Raw genomic sequence first — 17,534 nt, 5'->3', positions numbered from 1 at the left:
AAAACAGTTTATTCGTGTTGTATATGTTCTTTATGCAAATACTCCTTTGGATATGGGATATAGTCAGGGTAGATAGTTCAGAGGATCTGTTTTTAAGGTGCCAGTTTCCTTCAAAAGAGAAGGAAACACTCAGTAATGAATAAGTGCTTGCTCTTTTGCTTAAAAGTTTCAGATTGTCTATTGTCAAATGTTGTGTACTTAGTGTTCTTGAGTTTTTGTTGGTATTTATGTGGGAAGTTTTCTCTCCAGGCTGTCAGCCACCCTCTGGGCTCCACCATGGTTGGCATACAGGTGGAAATAGGGTCCTCTTTGTCTCTGGGATGACTGTAGACTACACCTGTGACCTTGGTTACTTGCTTGTGGGAAACAGATCCATTCATTGTATGCCTTCAGGAAACTGGAGTCCGTCTGTCCCTCGTTGTGAAGGTATTTTCAGTTCCTGAGTTGTCTTTCTTTTTTATATCAAGCACATATAAGTAATTTCAACTTTGCTCCTCTAGAAGCACAATGCCAGCCTCTGGGAGAAGATGTTCAAAAACCTCCAGTTGGTTCACCTGTGGTACCAGCTAATACATCTTGCCAAGATGGGTTAGTAAGATTCATTCTCATAAAGGGCCTCCATCTTGCTTTGTGCATTAATTCTAGCCTCAATTTGTCCTGGTGACTACCTTTTAAGGTTCTTCATTGTCACATTAACAGAGGATGTGAGGTTATAAAGGTCTAACTAGCATCTCTAACTTTTCAGTCCTTTCTTGATGTGGAAATGTCTTTGCTGGGAGCACCCTAAGTCTAAGGCAGCTTTCTTACTTGAAGGGCCAAGACTTTTGACTCCTCTGTGCCAAATTTCCTATTTAGAAGTACCTCTATATTAGTGATTTGAGGAGGCTAGGTTTCAGAGATGTGATTTTTAAGAAGATAAAATGTATTATAATCTCTCTCTAGGTACCGGATGAAGAAGTACACTTATCAGAAATGTCAAGATGATGAAAATAGGGTTTGGTTCCAAAAGATTCCAGTTTGTGAAGGTAAGTTAAAAAAAAAAAGTCCATGGGATTGTAGAGAGGTAAAGAGGATAGGTCACTCTAGAGCTAATCTATGCCTCAGCAGTGTATGTGTTCTAGCTTAGTTTATATAAAACATGTTTTAGTATTTAGGTAGTACTGGCAGTGGGAAACAAAACTGTCAAGTAGGAAATGAATACAGTTGACCCTCTGTATTTGCAGGCTTCATAACTTTGTGTCAACCAACTGTAAATAATATATATATAAAATATATATTATATATATATATATTTTAAATCCTGAAAGTTTCAAAAAGCTAAACTTGAATTTGCTATGTTCTGGGTACTATTTACTTAGCATTTACATTGTATTTGTAAATATTTAGATAGCATTTGTTGTATTCAGTATTATAAGTCATCTAGAGGTGATTAAAATATATAGGAGGCTGTGCATAAGTTAAATGCTAACACTATGCCATTTTATATAAAGAGCTTAAGTCTCCTTGGAATTTGGTACTGATGGAGGACCCTGGAATCAGTCCCTTGTGGGTGCTGAGGAATGACTATATTTGCAGTAGGCCTGTCAATTGCTAAAAATTAAAAAAAAAACAATATAAACTATTTATTTCATGGAAACAGAGCTGTATTTATTCCTTTGTCTATATTTATACTCTATTTTCTGAATTATTTTGGAATGAGTATGTATTATTCATAGAGTCAAAAATTCAATAAAGTTTTTTTTAAAGAAAGCATGATCCAGCATCTAAAATTTAAATAACTTTATGTGTGCTCAGTTACTCAGCCATGTCCAGCACTTTGCAACCTCATGGACTGTAGCCTGCCAGGCTCCTCTGTCCATGGAGTTTTCCAGGCAAGAATTAAGTGGATTGACATTTCCTCCTCTGGGTAACAACTTTATAGCTATGTGCAGTACACACAGTTGCATAGTTACATTTGTATCTGAATGAAGACTGTCCACTATGGTGTACCAGCTGAAGTAGAATTTCCTGTTCTCTTCTGCAGTTATCGACTGTAAGGATCCACCAAGGATTAATAATGGGAGGCACAGGGGTGTGCTGCCAGGAGGCTTTCGATATGGAAGCGAAGTCTCTTATGAATGTGATCAAGGATTTGATCTCTTGGGAGAGAAAAGTATACGGTGCATAATTGATTCTAAAGGAAATGGATCTTGGAGTGGACCTGCCCCGCAGTGCTTAAAGTCTCGTCCTGTGACTCACTGCCCTAACCCAGAAGTCATGCATGGACACAAGCTAAATAAAACTTATTCTTCATATTCCCACAATGACGTGTTACATATTGCCTGCAATCCTGGCTTCATCATGAATGGCAGTCACTTGATTAGATGCCATACCAACAACAAATGGGTGCCAGGTGTACCAACTTGCATCAAAAAGGGTAAGATATTTTAAGGAATAAAATATGGGGTGTTACATATAATTTTTAAAAAGGGGTTTTGAATGTGCACTTGTCATTTCCCCTATAGAAAGGCAAGTTAAAAGCTTAGGTAATCATATTATTTTTACAAAATACTTGCTTGTCTTATTTTCTCAGCTAGTTTTGTTTTCCCTTTTCTTTCCAAGCATGTTGACAAAAGGTACATGAAAGGATTATGGTTAACTTCTAAATTTAAGGGATCTTCCAAATTTATTATTTTTATTAGTTTAGAATGGCAAAAATGCACATACCTTTTTCAGCAAATGTTTGGCAGTAACATTGCTTGATAATTTCATATTTAAGGCTGTGCTATCAGCCAGAAAGAGATATTTGAGTATTCTGGAGAATGGAGCTAGCCTTAAAACCCACTTAATTGTCTTGTAATTTTAGTTGTCATTGGTAGTTTTATCCCTGTCAGTGGCTATCTGCAACAGAGAATGCCAACTGGCAACCAAGAACTGAATTCAGAACTGTTTAGTTTTGTCTAGCACAGCAGTCTTATTTTAAGTGAGACCCATCGCTACTGCCCAAGACAAACTGTGAATCTGTGATACAGTGAGGATCCCCTTTACTTTCCTGCAAGGTACCAGTAGCTTGAATTAGGTATTGGCTGCCACTTTTAGAAAGATAGGTGCTCTATAACTTGGTATCACTTCCTGGTGCCTGTAGATATTTGAAGATGTGACAGTTGACTACAGTCTTTCTACCATTTAAAGAGAAAAGATTACTGTTCTTAGATTACAATTGTAGGCTGCAACCACTGATGTTTCATTATCTTACTTTTGACATTTGCTTTCAGATCATATATGGTATAAGTAGGAAATGCAAAAATCTGTCCTGTACTGCTTGGTTTGGGTGGAATGAGTATTTTTGGATACTGATCAGTTGGCTTGTTGCCTGCCTTCTTTCTGTCTTGTTATCAACTACAGAGAGTATTGGCTATGTGTTCCTCTGTACTAAATTAAAAATCCTTTCATATTGATGTCTAAGCTTTCTTAGGCTGTCAACGTCCATTTAAGATCTCCCATGGAAATCATACTGGTGGAGACATAACTCGATTTTCTCCTGGAATGTCAGTCATGTACAGCTGCAACCAAGGCTACCTGCTTGTGGGAGAGGCACTCCTTCTTTGCACACATGAAGGAACCTGGAACCAACCTGCTCCATATTGTAAAGGTGTGTTCTCTATTTGTTTTCTTATTTTTTAAATAAAATTTGTCCCAAGTAGATATTTTCAGTTAAGTACTTTCAACTTAAAATAGCCAAATAGATGCATTGGTTGGATCATTTAATTAAATACATTTAATTAATGTATTTAATCCAATTAAATGTATTTAATTGGATTAATAGATGAAATAATCTAAATATTGCAAAATAAAGAAAATGGCTGAAGGCCTAGTCTATATGAGCTATCATGTATGTAGTCATTTAAATATGGAAAGATGAAGTCTTTATGTAGATTAAACAGCTACAACTTATGTAGATTAAACAACTAATACAGATTGAATGTGCACTGTGTTTAGTTATAAGTGTGCATTTGACAAAATACTCCTAAAAGATAATTCTTTGAGCATATTTCCCTGTAAGTGGTGGGTATACTTATCAAAGTTTCAGAATGTCATTTTTACTATCATAAATAGTGCATATGAAATATGAGTGGTGAGTTAATACTAAATATTAGTTGAGCACTTAGGGCACAGAGCACTTTGCATGCCTTCTGTCATTTAATCCTCATGAGAACCATGTGAGATTGGTGTCATTATTCCTGTACTATCGATGAGGTCCTAGTAGAATGGAGAGATTTATAACTTATACAGAGTCAAACAATTTGAAAGCCCTAGAGTTAGGTTCAAATCCCAAATCTCACACTATTGGCCACTACACTGAAAAGACAAAAGAAGAAAAGAGGAAGCATTCACATCTAAGAAGAGTTGGAGAACAAGAGTAGAAGTTGAGGAAATCATTCAGAAGTCTTAACATCACTCATTCATTCTGCATCATTTCTCTAAAAAGCCACAAAAATTATTCATTATTGGTTTACAGACTAAAGCACAACAAAGAAAGTTATTTGATAACCAGGGTGTTATTGAGGTAGACGGCTGACACTAAAAGTCTATGCCTAGGATATAATTTTGTGTTATTTCAGTGAAGTTTTACTAACTGAGAATAGAATAAATTGGTTTCATAAATCTTTCCATTAAGGGCAGTATCTACATCCTTAGTTAAAGGTCAAAATATGACACAGATTCAATTAGATTCCTTTAATTTCAGAGGTGAATTGTAGCTTCCCAGAACATATAAATGGAATCCAGAATGGGCTGGAGCCTGGAAGAATGTATCAATATGGAGCTGTTGTCACTTTAGCATGTGAAGACGGTTATACCCTAGAAGGCAGTCCCCAGAGCCAGTGTCAGGAAGATCACCGATGGAACCCTCCCTTGGCTGTTTGCAAATCACCCAGTAAGTGCAAAGAGCTTCTCTGCAGCTTCTACTTGTTTCACTGGAAAGAAGAGACAGAGGGTTATCTCTCAATTTTAGGAACTCCTGGGTTTTAAATTGATATAGGTTTGTGATCAGTGGTATAGTAACATAAGAATTTGAAGTCAATGGTCTATTGTAGTAAAAGTGAGATTTTCTGAAGATTGGGAAAGTAAAGAAAGAATATAAAGAGAGAGGAGCACTGATCTAAAAGGTGCAAAACTCACAGCCTTATACAGTGGTCCTTTGGTATCCTCAGCGGAATTGGTTCTAGGACCCCCTTAGATAAAAAATCTGCAGATTCTCAAGTCCCTTATGTCAAATGGCATAGTATTTGCATATAATCTGTTCACATCCTCCCATATACTTGAAATCATTTCTATATTATTTATAATACCCAATGCAATGTAAATGCTATATAAATAGATGCTGGGCTCACAGCATGAGCTTTACTTTTTGGAACTTCCTGGAATATTTTACTTTTTCAAATATTTTTTGATTAGTGGTTGGTTGAATCCACAGATACAAAAGACAGACTATATTTTGAAAGAAGTTGCTCCCGTGACTTCTGCTATTACTGAATCTTGATTTATAAGTGCTTACTGATATGACAGGGACCTCCAAAAATATGCTAACTAAACTGTTGTAATGGTTGTTTCCATTCTGATCTGAGAAATCCCTGATTATAAAGTTGAGTTTATTTTATTTTTTTTTTCCATGAGTGAACTACCTCACCTTAAAGTGCAAAAAATTTTAAAGGCCAATGAAGTTGTTACATAAAAAATGAAGAAAGATTGGGTATAATTCAATGTTCTGATACATCTTTTTAAGTAGACTTAAAGAAGAGGGATCTGAGTGTTAATTTCTGGGACATTAATGGTATTTGGAGCTACGTGGAGCCATACAACTAGACTAATGTTTTCATGATTTTGTATTTTCCTTAGGTTCACTTGCTCCTCTTATTGCTGGTAAGTTTTCTTAAATTCTAAAATAAAACTTCTAATGGTAATTTATACAATGTATGTAAAATTTGAGGGCCTGGAGAAATACCAATAAACTCAGATAAGCAGATGACACCACCCTTAAGGCAGAAAGTGAAGAACTAAAGAGCCTCTTGATGAAAGTGAAAGAGGAGAGTGAAAAAGCTGGCTTAAAACTCAACATTCAGAAAACTAAGATCATGGCATCGGGTCCCATCACTTCATGGCAAATAGATGGGGAAACAATGGAAACAGTGATAGACTTTATTTTGGGGGGCTCCAAAGTCACTGCAGATGGTGACTGCAGCCATGAAGTTAAAGCATGCTTGCTCTCTGGAAGAAAAATTATGACCAACCTAGACAGCATATTAAAAAGCAGGGACATTTCTTTGCCAACAAAGGTATGTCTAGCCAAAGCTTTGGTTTTTGAGTAGTCATGTATGAATGTGAGAGTTGGACTATAAAGAAAGCTGAGCGCCAAAGAATTGATGCTTTTGAACTGTGGTGTTGGAGAAGACTCTTGAGTCCCTTGGACAGCAAGGAGACCCAACCAGTCCATCCTAAAGGAAATCAGTCTTGAATATTCATTGGAAGGACTGGTGCTGAATCTGAAACTCCAATCCTTTGGCCACCTGATGTGAAGAACTGACTCATTTGAAAAGACTCTGATGCTGGGAATGACTGAAGGCAGGAGGAGAAGGGGATGACTGAAGATGAGATGGTTGGATGGCATCACCAACTCAATGGATATGACTTTGAGTAAGCTCTGGGAGTTGGTGATGGACAGGGAAGTCTTGAGTACTGCAGTCCATGGGGTCACAAAAAGTCAGACATGACTGAGCAGCTGAACAGAACTGATATGTGCTATGCTTAGTCACTCAGTCATGTCAAACTCTTTGCGACCCTATGGACTGTAGTACACCAGGCTCCTCTGTCCATGGAATTCTCCAGGCAAGAATACTAGAGTGAGTTGCCATTCCCTTCCCCAGGGGATCTTCCCAACTCAGGGATCCAACCCAGGTTTCCTGCATTGCAGGCAGATTCTTTACCATCTGAGCCACCAGGGAAGCCCTGTATCCTGCCTGTTAAGTTTCTTCATTTGAACTCATGAGAAATTGTAATTTTTTTAAGTGTCCTAAGGCTCTTTTAATGTGCACTTCACATCACAAATTGTCACTTTTGGATAGGATGAAATGAATGACTTGATCAGCTACTCCCAGTTTTTAGTTCAAAAGTTTAGGTTTACTAAAAGTTTGGGCTTCCCATATAGTACAGAGGTAAAGAATTCATTTGTCAGTGCAGAAGATGCAAGAGATGTGAGGTCAATCTCTTGGTTGGGAAGATACCCTGAAGGAAATGACAACCCACTTCATTATTCTTGCTTGGAGAATTCTATGACAGAAATACCTCATAGTCCATGGGGTCGCAAAGAGTACGGCATGACTGAGCTACTGAGCACCATACATAAAACTTTCGTTTAACTATTAGTCTTTTGCATGATTTGGTCACTATCAAAACAGACTCGTTTATTCTGCAGTGGCAAAATATATTTCACAACTGAGAGTTAAATGTTGTATGAAAAGTCACGGAATCCTGGTGTCCTGAGCTTCTAATTTCACTCCAGTGACAAAAATATTACTAATAAAACTGAAAAGAACAGAAAAGCTGAACCTAAACTTGACTTGAACCTTGTTGTCAAATGCTTGGCGCTTTAGAAAAAATATGAACTGAATTAAATCCAAAACATAAGCCCACATACAACTATTTCGGAATTTAGTATCTGTATGGCTGAAGAAGAGTAAGCAAAAAAGTCAAATAACATTTTTCCCACCACTAGGAACAGGCCCCACAATCACTTCAAAAAATGTAGCTTATATTTTTCTATCATTTAATATTTTGTTTTGTATTTTAGGTTTTTCTGCAGGGGTAATAGCTCTTTTCTGCTTGGGTGTTGTCACCTTACGCATGATATTAAAACACAGAGAACGGTAAGTTTGATGCCTGCTTGACAAAAATGCACAAAAGATTTTGACTTCTTTCCTGAAACTAAACACAGAAGCACAAGTTAACTGAAATAAACACTGCAATGTGATAACTGGAATAAGGTATCTTGTTAAACAGAATATCCTTTCTGTAAGAACTTAAAAGATAACAAGCATTATTTTTATTTGAATGATATTTATACAGATAAGATTATATTTATTTATACATAATAAAAAATCTGAAAAATAGGAAAAAGTCCCAGGCATAAAAACTGCTGATATTTGGCATTTGCCTATATGATTATTTTCTTATTTCTTTTTTTTTTAAACTGCAATATTGGCCTTATAGTCTCCCGCCTTAATTTTTTTTTTCCATTTAGCCTATTTTTATATTTAAATCACATTTTCTTTTTACCAATTTGATTGCATATTTTTTCTGTAATATGTATCTATATTGTACAGATTTTAAGCTGCTTCCACATTTATTTTCATAATAAATAAAAACAAGAAAAACCTAAAGAAATTTTTTGTACATCTCCATATTTCCTTAGCTTAGATTCCTAGAATTCTAGGAATAAGTGTATGACCATTTAGATGCTTAGTTAATATTGCCAAATGGTTTTCCAGAAAGTTAGTTCTAACTTGATCATATATCAAATAATTAATGTATCTGGATATATTGTATTTCTGGATTCTTTTTTATTGTTTCATTGATGTGCCTATTTTTCTATCACAAACCACTTTGCATTCAAATAGTATAATTTTCTGATATTATAACTTCTAACAAGGCAAGAATCCCCTCATTATAGTTTTTAAAGCTTTTCCTCTTTCTTCTGTTTGTTCTTATAGGAGTTTTAGATGATCTGTCATTTTCTAAAGACAGATATGTTGCGATTACATTTAGGTCTATAGGTTAACCTTTGAGAATTGGCACATTTTCTGTAATGCTTTCTCATACAGAAACATACTAGGCCTTTCTATTTGTTTAAGCAATCTTTAAACAACTCAATTGTTGTTTTCATGACTATTTAAATATACTACTAGGTTTCTACATTTTGCTATATCATGTTTTATCATCCATAAATTAGATGTACTTTTTCATTTTATTTTAAATTTATTATTAAAAAAATTTGTATCCATAAAGTATTATTGCCACAGTAGGTTATGTGATGTTTGGTGGGGATGCAATCAAATGGTCAGTACTTAGGAATTTTGATCAGAAAAGCTTTCATAGTGGAGAAGATGTTGTAGGTATGCCTCACAGACAAGTAGAGAAAAGTATTCCAAGTAGAAGGTGCAGTTTGAGTAAAGACCCAGGTACTTGTCTTTCCATCACATATTGTAAGAACTATGTAAGAAATTGACATGCCTGGGAAACATTGAAGTTGAAGTTAGCATAGGTTTAAGTGACATAAAAGATCCCCTCTGATACATAAAAATCTTATGGAAATTGCAGAATATTCTGATAGGTACAAAGGATACACTTTTAGCAAATGATATCATCAGTTATCAGCCAAGGAATGTTCTGTGTGACCAGGTTCTTAAGGATCAATAAATGCTAGTGATAGGGAGGATAATCAGGTAAAGTCTTACCAAATCTCAAATAACTTCCAGTGGGGGATGACCAAATCATGTCACCATAAACATGTCACCCACAAATGCCAATAAAATTACTTAAACAAGCCACACCACTTGGATCTATCTAAATGATCTGATTGCACTGTTCTCAGTTCTGTAATGCCTAGAGTAGGCATCAGACATGAAGGGGGTAGCACTGAAATTATGTAATAATGGCACATTTGAACCTGAATAGTTTGTTCTAAGCCTGGAAGGGCCTAAGCATAGTAGGTCTGGCAAGGGTCTACAGTTGAGAGGTACTTTAGGCAGTAGTGTTTATCAGAGTTTATCACGTAAACTTTGTTTTGTGAATGATTTCAGGGGAAATGGTGTTCTATGAACAAAAAAGATTGGGAAATACTTCATGCTACATTTTTCTCATGGGGATTCACAATGACTATGAGACTATTTAAGGTCCTACACTGCTGCTGCTGCTGCTGCTGCTGCTAAGTTGCTTCAGGCGTGTCCGACTCTGTGCGACTCCATAGAAAGCAGCCCACCAGGCTCCCCCATCCCTGAGATTCTCCAGGCAAAGGTTTTACACTAAAGAAGCCTATTTAATTTTTCAAAAATGAGTCTCTCAGACAAGTTGGGCTGCTGAACTTTTTTCTCATAAAATGCCTTTAACCTCTCATGGGACTGATGTTTAACAGTCTTGGGGAAAGATGATCTGAAAGTTAGATCATCAAAAGCCTTGTATGCTACGACAAGGAGCTGGTGTTTACCCTGTAGAATCTTAAGCAAAGAAACAATATGTTCAGATTTTTGGTTTTTTTAAAAAGGGACAGTACTGAGTTGTCAACCAAAGCAGCAGAGGTGAGGATCAAGAGATGCAATAGATGTAGGAACTATCTTTAAGGGCTTCCCTGGCGGTCCAGGGGTTAAAACTTCACCTTCCAATGCAGGGGTATATGTTCAATACCCGGTTAGGAACTAATATTCCACGTGCCTGCTGACCAAAAAATCAAAACCTAAAACAGAAACAATATTGTAATAAACTCAATAAAGACTTTTAAAATGGTCCACGTCCAAAAAAACCTTAAAAGGAAATATTTTCACCATGAAGACAATAGGCTTTTCAGGATTTCAGTTCAGTCAGTTCAGTCGCTCAGTCGTCTCTGACCCTTTGAGACCCCATGGACTGCAGCACACCAGGACTCCCTGTCCATCACCAACTCCTGGAGCTTACTCAAACTCATGTCCATCGAGTCAGTGATGCCATCCAACCATCTCATCCTCTGTTGTCCCCTTCTCCTCCTTCATTCAATCAGTATTTCAAGGTTTAGTGAATTGCTAAATGTGGGAAGAAGGGGACGCAAAGTATCAATCAAGTGGGTGCCGCTGGATGGATCCAATGGTTCACCAAAAACGGAGAGGGACAAGTTTGTGGGGGGAATAGTGCAGTTCTGATCTGCTACTTCTAGGCACCGTCTTCCAGGACTCAAGAGAGAGGCCTGGACTCAGGTAGATGATGTTTAAATCACAATTGTAGCCTTGGTACCAAACAAAATAGAAGATTAGAACAAGGATGAAAACAGGTCTAAGAATAACAGTAATACTTAAAAGGCAAGAGGGGGAAGGAACTGTCAGAAGTAAGAGGAAAGGAAGTTGGGAGAAAATGGCTTCATAGAATTCAGGAGAATTAAAGGTCTCAAGAAAACAAACATAGAGATGTCATTTGCATGGCTTTTCTCACAGGAAGTTAGAACATAATTTTAGTCAAGAGTAATTTAAAAAGACATTTAAATAAATAGAAAAGGTGGTCTCTATCTCCTTCCTTCCTTTTACAAAGTTTGCTATCAGAGCATTACATGTGTAGGAAAATTTGTAAACTTTGGGAACACCTATAAGCTCAAATAATTTGTACTATTCCTATCTGATTATTAAAGTCATTAACAAAGTTATTAACACGCTTATATCAAACACTATACATAAGAGCCTCAGTCGATTATGAACTAAACATATATGTTAAATTAAACTCCTAAGCATCACTCGTTTTATTTTCATTTTCTAACTGACTTCAGTTTAGTTTCTTATACTTAATACAGACATTTGAACTGCCTTAAATACTTTTTGTAAGTAAGATGAGTAATGGATCATTTAAAAATCAATGTCTACTAACAAAATTAAATATTTTGAAGTTATTCAAACACGTGAAGAAGAGATTATGTTATTCTATCCTTGCCTTCTAAGATGTTTCAATAAAACCTAAATCTCATATTAACCTAAAAATTATCTTTTGTAATAATTTTAATGTATCTTCCTGCTAAATATGTAAATTGACCTCTTAAATGTGATAGTGAGTGGCAAGTTGTAAGTACCCTTAGTGGTAGTCTTTCTTCCCTAGTAATTTTGTATTATTTTATCTCAGAGTTTTGCATGATAGTACAATCACATTTTATTTTCTTTTGCTAATTTTGACAAAATGTTTTAGAAGCACAGCAGAGTACATGTGCTTTGAAAGAAAAAAAGTAAAAATGTCTTAAAAGTCATTTAAAATTTTTAGTGCTGCATGATTATATAAGTATTTTGAATTAAACATAAAATATAAAAAATTTCTTTTTAAGTTAGATTGGAAGATTGGTCCTCCAAAGGTAAGTTTATGATCATATTATAAAGTGAAAGCTTCTTTATAACTTTTTTCAATCTGGGAGTCCTAATTATTAGTCATTAAAAGAGCTGGATAAAGCTGCCCAATGTAAACTTTTGATTTGGACACTTAGTAGCTTAGCAAATTATTTTTATGGGTCTGTTCAAAAAATGGGGATTATAGTGATTACTTCATAAGATAGTTAAGACAATAAAATGAAATCATCCATAAAAAGTACTTACCATGTGTTGGGAATTGCAAAAAGGAAAACAACTGTTACATCTTTATAGTAATCTTGGCCAGTGAATAAAGAATTTATTTTTTATTTTCTTTTTTTTTTTTCCATTTAGCAATTACTACACAAATACAAACCATAAAGAAGATGTTCATTTAGAAGCACTAGACATATACTCTGCTGACCCATACAGCCCAGCAAACTAATCAGAAGACAAACTGGTATCTAATGAAGTTTTAAATATTTTTATTAATTTCTATGTCAAGATTTCTTTCAATTTATATTTATCAATAAGCATAGTACTAAATATATATGGGTCTGTTGCATAAGTCTTTAATAATTATGCATAAAATATGTTTACTTACTTCACACTACTGACTCATGTCCCTGTGTTTTTAAATTTATTCATCTATTCAACAAATATTTAAATAAATAGCAACATAAGAATCAATAAATAAATAAATATTGTGAGAAAAAATAAACCAGAAAAGGGGCTAGATAGGGAAGGAGAGTTAGAAGGGAAGTCCTCACTAAGAAAATGACAGTTCAGCAAAGACTAGTGTGAAGCAAGGACTCAGCCTTGTAGAAGAAGAAAGAACAGTGAGCACAAAGACCATATAAGGTGGTACGTTCCTGCTGCATTGGAGGCACACACAGGGAGGAGGGTGAAGATTGTTGGCCCTATAGGGTATGCTAGGTCATTGTAATGAACTTGGTGTTTGTTCTGAGATGAGAATCATTGAAGGATTTTAAACAGGGAAGCAAATAATCACTTTAACTGCTGCATCAAGACGAGAGTGTAGGTGCCAGGGGTGAAAGATGGGGCCTCCATGTGGACGCTATCAGGAAACTCTAATAAGATGTGAATGGCTACTACCAGCCTGGTGAGGAGAGGTCAGACTCTTCATACATTTTTGAGACAGTGACAGTAGAATTTGCTGACAGTTTGTATCAGGGTAGGAGAGAAAGGGAGAAGTCAATGGTGATGCCTGGAGTTTTTGGCCTGAGCAGCTTGAAGTATAATAGAATTGCTGTTAATTAAGACAACTGAGAATGAAATCAGGACCGGAGAGAAACATGAGCAGTTCACTTTGGATATCTGTTAAATGTAAGATATCTAATAGATATCCACATACAGGTGCTAAAAAGATAGCTGGATGTACAACTCAACATTTTAGGAATAGGACCAGACTTGGGATACAAAGTTGGGTCTTGTCAGTGTATAGATAAACAGAATAATGAAACTGAGTAAGGCCAATAAAGGGGGTGAGATAGGCAAAGGAAGAAGATGGGTCCAAAGGCTGAGCCCTAGCTCCTCCAACATTAGGAGTCATGGAGTGGGAAGGAGCTGACACAGAAGCATAGAAGCTGCTCTGATACAGGAGGGAATCCCAGAGTGTGGTGTTCCAGGAGTCATGCAAAGAGAGAACGTTAAGGAAGAGGGAGTGATAGACCCTGTCGAATGTGCTGATAGATCAAGGAACATCAATGTGAAAGCTGACCTGTGTTTAGCATAAGATTTGCTGGTAATCTTGCCAAGAACAGTTTTGGTGTAGAGGTAAAGAAGCAAATTGGAGTTGACAGAAGTGAGTTTAAGAGAGAATGAAAGGAGAGAAATTGGAGATTTCTCTTCCAAGGATTTTTTTCTATAGAGAGGAGTAGATAAGTAGAGTAATGGCAAGGATAAGAAGCAAAGGGACATATTTGTAAGAATGGAGAAATAGCTGCTATTCCTATAAGCTGAAGAGAATGATCTAGGGGGAAGGAAGGAAATGACAGGGAAAGAAAAGGAAAAATTGTGGGAGCAATGTCCTAAGCTAGGAGGAATGGGATCTAGTGTTCAAGCAGGAGGTAGACCTTAGACAGGAGCCCGGCCTTAGTAACAGGAAAGGCAGAACACACGGGAGCAGATGAAGGCAGGTGGGGAGATGTGATTGGGAAAACACATGTAGAAGTTCTCTTCGGATGCCTCTGTTTTATCAGTGAATAAAAAGCAAGATGACCAGCTGACAGGGAGCTTAGAAAAGGAGGTGTTAAAGACTTGAGGAGAAGGTATTAATTTGTCACCATGATAGGTGAAGCCTGAATGATAGGGAGTACAGAAAGGTTGACAAGCAACATGCAGAGCCTCCCTGAGGTTTCCAGAAGAAAATGGGGATGAACAGTTGAAGGTTTGTTAAGCCCAGGCCTTATACTAAGGCTCTTTCATGCCTTATCTAGTCTAGCCTTCACTGCAACTTTAAAAGGTGTGTATTACTCCAAGGTAATACCTGAGTGGGCATATAATATCCTCAGTGAAAAAAACCAGGGAGAAAAAATTCTCTTGACCAAAGACTCGGGGTCAGTAATTGGCAAAGGTAGAATTCAAGCTCAAATATGACTTCAAGCTGCTTTCTCCTATGTGAGTTATAAAATATAAAATGAAGATACCACCTCTACCCTCTTGGAACTTATTTTAGTCAGAAAAATAAGACATATACATATCATAATGTAACATTAACTGCCATAAACTAGACACAGAAAAACTGCTCTGGCAGTTGAGGAAGAAAAGATTCTTTGTTGCTGATGAGTTGCAGAAAAAGAGAAGAGGATGGGAGAGATCTCTAAAACCAAAGCCCTAGGGGCCCAAAGTAAATCTATCATGTAAATGTTTGTTGAATGAATATTTGAGTAAGTTAGTAGGAGACCATTGTTTTAATTTCTTCCTAATTTATTTTCATTCATATCTATCAATGCAAAATTTAGTTATTATTTGTTTGCTTCATGTAATATGATGGACCATTTAATTGAATGATGCTCCATTGTTTATAGCACTTGTAATTGGTATATATAGAGATAAGGTTAACACTCATATTTAAACTTTGAGTTGCATCACTTCTTTTCATGCTGCCTCCTAAATATAAATTAATCTATTTCAGTATGCCTCACTGCTTGGAACCCTACTGAATATCAGTTGGAAAGAAACCATTCTACTATCAACAAGTGGATTAGTATGGTCTCAACATCAGTGATACTGTTTCATAAGATTTAACTCCTATATGATATCAGTCTCAAGCAGAACAAAGAAAAGTTGCTTGATGATGGTAAATATGGGAGCCCAGTTTTACCTCCATGTGCATTTCAAGGACTTTTTGAAGCCTCGCCTGTGATGTACCTGGAGACAGGCTATGGCTATAAATAGTGTTACATTTTTAAGAAAGGAAGTAAAAAGAGCTTTCCTTGTGTCTAGAAAGAATCTAGACATATATACTGCAATCAGCATACTTACTGTTACCATATACTTTTAATTATAGTGTAGTTTTAATTATTTAAGCTAAGTATGAAGCATATCCTATGGTTATGATAGGCATACATTTGTTGAGAAGCCTGTTTTTATTTTAATAAGAGCACCTTTCTCTGATTTAGTTAAACATCTCACTTTTATTTCCACTTGATTTCAATTTTTCTCATCGAATATATTTTGTCTTTCTATAATCACTCGGTAATTCCAGTTTGCACATCTTTTTAAAAATTATGGGAGTCAAGTTGTAATTCTGAAGCTTTCACTCTGAAGTAACTATAGTTGTTTGTAAAATGTCATTTGATAATATGTATATTAGTCATTCAAATAAATGTTATCTTAAAAAAACTTGCCTTTTGTGATCTTTTTTCTGGAGTTAATGAACTCTTGAATAGCAGACATAGTTTTAGGGTTTTTAGAGTTTTTGATTTGACAATTATGCATTCTGGAGCCCACCATTTTGTCATGTTGCTGCTGGTGCTGCTGCTAAGTCGCTTCAGTCGTGTCCAACTCTGTGTGACCCCATAGACGGCAGCCCACCAGGCTCCCCCGTCCCTGGGATTCTCCAGACAAGAACACTGGAGTGGGTTGGCACTTCCTTCTCCAATGCATGAAAGTGAAAAGTGAAAGTGAAATCACTCAGTCGTGTCCAACTCTTTGCGACCCCATGGACTGCAGCCCACCAGGCTCCTCCGTCCATGGGATTTTCCAGGCAAGAGCACTGGAGTGGGTGCCATTGCCTTCTCCTTTGTCATGTTAGTCAGACTCAACCCACAAACTGAATTCCCTCATCCTCAACACTTATCCAACAACACCTTCCCCCAGTGCACGCATTGTCTCCCACTACACTTTAAATCTGGCCGTCAGTGTTCTCTGTTCCAGTATTTAAATTATTGAGAAAATAAAATCTTGCTCATTCCCTACCACAGATTTACTCCTACTCTTCTAGATTCTGTAGGCTGTTTGATATCCTTAAAAAAAAATTGTAGTAAAGAAAACATAACAAAATTTAGTCTTAACTATTTTTAAGTGTACACTTCAGAAGTGCAAGTATATTCACATTGCTATGCAACAGATCTCCAGAACTTTTTCAATTTACAAAACTGAGACTCTATATCCATTAAAGAATAAGTCCACATTGCCCTCATCTTTCAGCCCCTGCCAACAACCGTTCTACTTTCCATTTCTATGAATTTCATAACTACTTCAAGATATCTTATGTATGTTGAACCATACATTTACTTGTCCTTTTGTGACAAGTGTATTTCACTTAGTATAATGTCTTCAATGTCCATCTGTATTGTAGCATGTGTCATAATTTTTTTTCAGGCTGAATAATATTTCATTGTATGTATATACAATATTTTAAAATCTAATTATCTGTCAATGAACATTTGGGCTGTTTTCACCTCGTGGCTATTGTGAATATGGCTGCTATGAACATGAATGGGTTTCCCAGGTGGTGCTAGTAGTAAAGAACCCACCTGCCAATGCAGGAGACACAGGAAATGCTGGTTCGGTCCCTGGGTTGGGAAGATCCCCTGCAGGCGGGCATGGCAACCCACTCCAGTATTCATGCCTGGAGAATCCTATGGACAGAGGAGCCTAGCGAGCTGCAGTCCATAGGGTTGCACAGAGTAAGTTATGACTGAAGCAACTTAGCCCCACCACACACATGAACATGAGTGTACAGATATCTCCTTAAGAAACTGCTTTCAATTGGTATGCAGTTTGGTATCTTATTCATTCACAGTACCATTTTCATTTCTCCAACTCATCTGTTCATGTACCTCAAGCCATCTACTATAACTTGTTTAGTTACTAAGTTGTGTCTGGCTCTTTGTGACTCCACGGACTATAGCCAGCCAGTTTCCTTTGTCCATGGGATTTTCCAGGAAAAAATATTGAATTGGGTTG

The 17,534-nt window shown here is 36.5% G+C and overlaps 1 protein-coding gene across 3 annotated transcripts in view; it reads left to right on the top strand.

Moving 5' to 3' along the window:
- Positions 1-15,965, top strand: part of CR2 (complement C3d receptor 2) — a 47,546-nt gene extending 31,581 nt beyond the window's left edge. For 2 of the 3 annotated variants that reach the window (XM_040262907.1, XM_040262909.1), the window contains 10 exons: positions 250-426; positions 501-588; positions 943-1,025; positions 2,024-2,416; positions 3,446-3,631; positions 4,727-4,915; positions 5,878-5,901; positions 7,826-7,901; positions 12,453-12,558; positions 15,256-15,965. In XM_040262907.1, the coding sequence (XP_040118841.1) occupies positions 250-426; positions 501-588; positions 943-1,025; positions 2,024-2,416; positions 3,446-3,631; positions 4,727-4,915; positions 5,878-5,901; positions 7,826-7,901; positions 12,453-12,543 (1,307 nt within the window). In that variant the 3' untranslated portion in view covers positions 12,544-12,558; positions 15,256-15,965. The remainder of the gene's footprint in view (positions 1-249; positions 427-500; positions 589-942; positions 1,026-2,023; positions 2,417-3,445; positions 3,632-4,726; positions 4,916-5,877; positions 5,902-7,825; positions 7,902-12,452; positions 12,559-15,255) is intronic. The other variant, XM_040262908.1, reaches the window with a different exon arrangement.
- Positions 15,966-17,534: the final 1,569 nt, after the last annotated feature.

The sequence above is a fragment of the Oryx dammah genome, unplaced genomic scaffold, assembly GCF_014754425.2.
Source record: "Oryx dammah isolate SB20612 unplaced genomic scaffold, SCBI_Odam_1.1 HiC_scaffold_21, whole genome shotgun sequence".
In the NCBI taxonomy this organism is placed as follows: Eukaryota; Metazoa; Chordata; class Mammalia; order Artiodactyla; family Bovidae; genus Oryx; species Oryx dammah.
This window is presented reverse-complemented; position numbering and strand designations above follow the sequence as displayed.